The sequence below is a fragment of the Pholis gunnellus genome (genome assembly GCF_910591455.1).
Source record: "Pholis gunnellus genome assembly, chromosome: 12".
NCBI classification, from domain to species: domain Eukaryota; kingdom Metazoa; phylum Chordata; class Actinopteri; order Perciformes; family Pholidae; genus Pholis; species Pholis gunnellus.
Genome location: NC_136539.1, coordinates 12,110,278 through 12,113,285, shown reverse-complemented (window position 1 = coordinate 12,113,285; position 3,008 = coordinate 12,110,278). Strand labels below are relative to the sequence as shown.

The 3,008-nt window shown below is 38.4% G+C and overlaps 1 protein-coding gene across 1 annotated transcript; it reads right to left on the bottom strand.

Moving 5' to 3' along the window:
* On the bottom strand, positions 1-1,651 carry LOC306704046 (claudin-10-like; the record flags this gene model as incomplete). The annotated part of the gene is made up of 5 exons (XM_079170257.1): positions 1-201; positions 299-383; positions 476-557; positions 641-802; positions 1,432-1,651. 5 exons carry the CDS (start codon positions 1,649-1,651, stop codon positions 1-3), a joined length of 750 nt encoding a protein of 249 aa, XP_079026383.1.
* Positions 1,652-3,008: the final 1,357 nt, after the last annotated feature.

Sequence of the window (3,008 nt, the reverse complement as noted above, 5' to 3'; positions counted from 1 at the left end):
TCACACACATACATTCTTATCAAAGGGCTGCGTCCTGGAGGAGTTGCTGCTGTCTGGAGGCGGCCTCTGGTTTACAGTCTTTGCCTTCTCTCTCGGGGAGAAGGAGATATGAGAATGTGAGGCAGCACCGTTGTAGATATAATTTGCCTGACTGTGGTTGGAAAGAGACAGAACACAGATTTGTCTTGATAAATCAAACATCTGTATGATTCAATATCATTTATTAATACATGTATCTTCTGTAAAACATAAACATAGTAAATGTAACTTAAACAAATCTTTTGGTAAAAGAACCCACGATGGAGAAGCAGAGCATGCTGCCTCTGAGGATACACAAGAAAGAACCTGACCAGCCGATAAAGAGAGCAGCTCCCAGATCATACCTACAGACAAAGACCAATACTTCATGATCATTTATTTTCAATTAGTTGAATCAAATTAAAACATTGTGGCTCTTCAGTCAGACAGTGCTTACTTCATATCAACAAACATTGGGTCAAAAAACTCTGTTGTTATCCTGTGTGCATAGAGGGAGCACGCTGAAAGTGAGCAGAGGCCTGAGAAGAACAAGAAAAAAGTCAATGTAATTAGCCCACATAGATATTTGCAGATATTTTAGAGATAATTTGACAGTACTTACCACTAAGAATGAAATTTACACCTGCAAAGCAAGCAATCTTGGCTTTGTTTTTGTCGCCTCCGACAATTTTTGTGCATTTCATTCCAACAAGGGCAAATATAGAGCCAAAAAACCCCAGACAGACAGCTGCAATCATCAATCCCCTGCATGCATGAATGTAGCCTGCAAATGTAAAATAGAGGTCAACTTATACGCAATCAAGAGAGTGTTACTCTCTCGGGCTCCATTCTGTGGTTTTGCATTCCCTGTAGTCTTCCATCTGCACACCACAAGGTCAATGGGTTTGTGAGCTTGTGACCATTTTACACATAAACAATTTGTCACGATTAACCCTAATTGTTTTTAGGCACTTCGTAGTAGTGTAGGGACTATCTTGGTATAAAATGTCCCATTCAGATGTGATTTTGTGGCAAATATTATCTTGAAAGTTAACCCCTGAAACTAGTCATCCGTCGGAAAAAAAACGCCTGAGGTTTGTAGTAAATCTCCATTATAGCGTTCATGCTCTGAGAACACAGGCTAAACATTGACACATTTGGAGGTAAATGAGTTGTTCCTTGAAAACTTGCATAAGGCCTTAGGGTATCTATCAGTCCTGAGTAGCAATGAATTTCAACTTGAATTTTGTTGGAGGAGCTGACCACCTAACAGGCACTTGGAAACTGAAGATGAATTAGCACTAGTCTAAATATGGACAATTAGGCAAAAAGAGAAACTACAACAAGCCTTCAAAGCTTTTACATGTGCCCATTAGCTAAATAAACAAACAAGAAAGGGAACAACGAGCTGACCCTCCAGTGCCAGCATCGAGGGAAAGTCTTTGCAGTTAGAGACTCCAGTTAAATCAGTGACACAGATCTTCCACAGATTGGAGTAGTTGGTAACTGTGGCGGCGACTGGTCCATCAAGTGAATATATCTTCCAGTAGTCTGTCGGCAAGGTAGAAGACACCAGCACCCACCCCGAAATGGCAAAAATATAGGCCAAGATCTCCAGAAATGTTTTGATCATTTTGCAGAGAGGACTACTCCACACTTGTGTGTGACGTCCAATTAAGTTGGTGAGACCTGAAATTGATTAGTAGTTCCCTGGCTAGTGAAGCTTGTTGAAAATGTAGCTTAGTGCTACACTAGTAAGTTCAATGTATAAGCTGCGATTGATAGTTAATGTGGACTGCTATATTCTGTAGAGAGGAGTTTGGCCCTGAACATCAACAAATGGCCATTGGTCTTCAATGCACCTCAGAAATTTCGAAGTTGGACATCGACGAGGTGAACTGCACTTTTCTGACAACCTCAATAAAAAAATAACATTACGGTTGTGTTATTTGCAAAACACAAGACACACATGCAAGAGGCTGAACATGGCTTGTGTACACCATCACATCCCACTTTGATTATGCATTTGTTGTTTGTGTAATGCACATGATGTCTGCCAGATTAACATTAACAATGACTCTGTTCTTTTCAAGTTTCCCAGGGAGACAATGTGACAATTAGCCATCTGTGAAAAAAAAGAGTACATTGGAAGGATGACATTGATTGCCAGTGCTTTCCAAAACACTGTCAAAACTAAATCATATAATGAAGGCTTGGTTTAATTTTAAATATTGGTTACAGGTCTTAATTTAAAAGATCTTTCAGTTTTCTTTATTTCAGCATAAAAGACTCACACAAAGCGGGTATAGGATTTTTCCACCACACCATGTGCTGCAGACCTCATCTCCCCCAGATCTTGTCTCAATTGTCCTGTCTACTAAGAGACCTGTTTAAGCTGCAAAACAGCAAACAGTTAGTAACAGCATACACATTTCACATAAAAGAGACAAGTAACAGATTTAAAACAAACATCAAATTGCATCAACCAATTCATTAGCAGTGTCGTTCAGTACAAGGACATGTCCAGTCAGAGTTCAAATAGTCCTTAAACATTTTTAATCATGCATGCTTATGAAATCATCTAGTTTAAAGGATAATATCACTTTAATAAGACTTAGGTCTTATTTTTGTAGTTGGCTGTCATTTTAAACAGTTGAGATAACGGTGTACTCAGCAAGTAATTTCTCATCCAAACTAAAAAAGAAAATATGCACTTTCTCATTGCCATTCATATTAGCATTTTTACTGTATCAATTTAGAAATATTCCAATGACGTTATCAATAATAATCCACGCTTTGGTTAAATCACAACAAAATTAACAATGAGCATGGAAGTGAACAACAACAATAAGTAAACACAAGACAGCGTATTCTATACAGAGTATGACCTGTTCTCCAAAAACAAAACTCGACAAGATCATTAAAACAACAACAGCAATAACAACAAAATACAATTGTACATGATGCTCTGAAGAGGAAGCAGAGGGTGT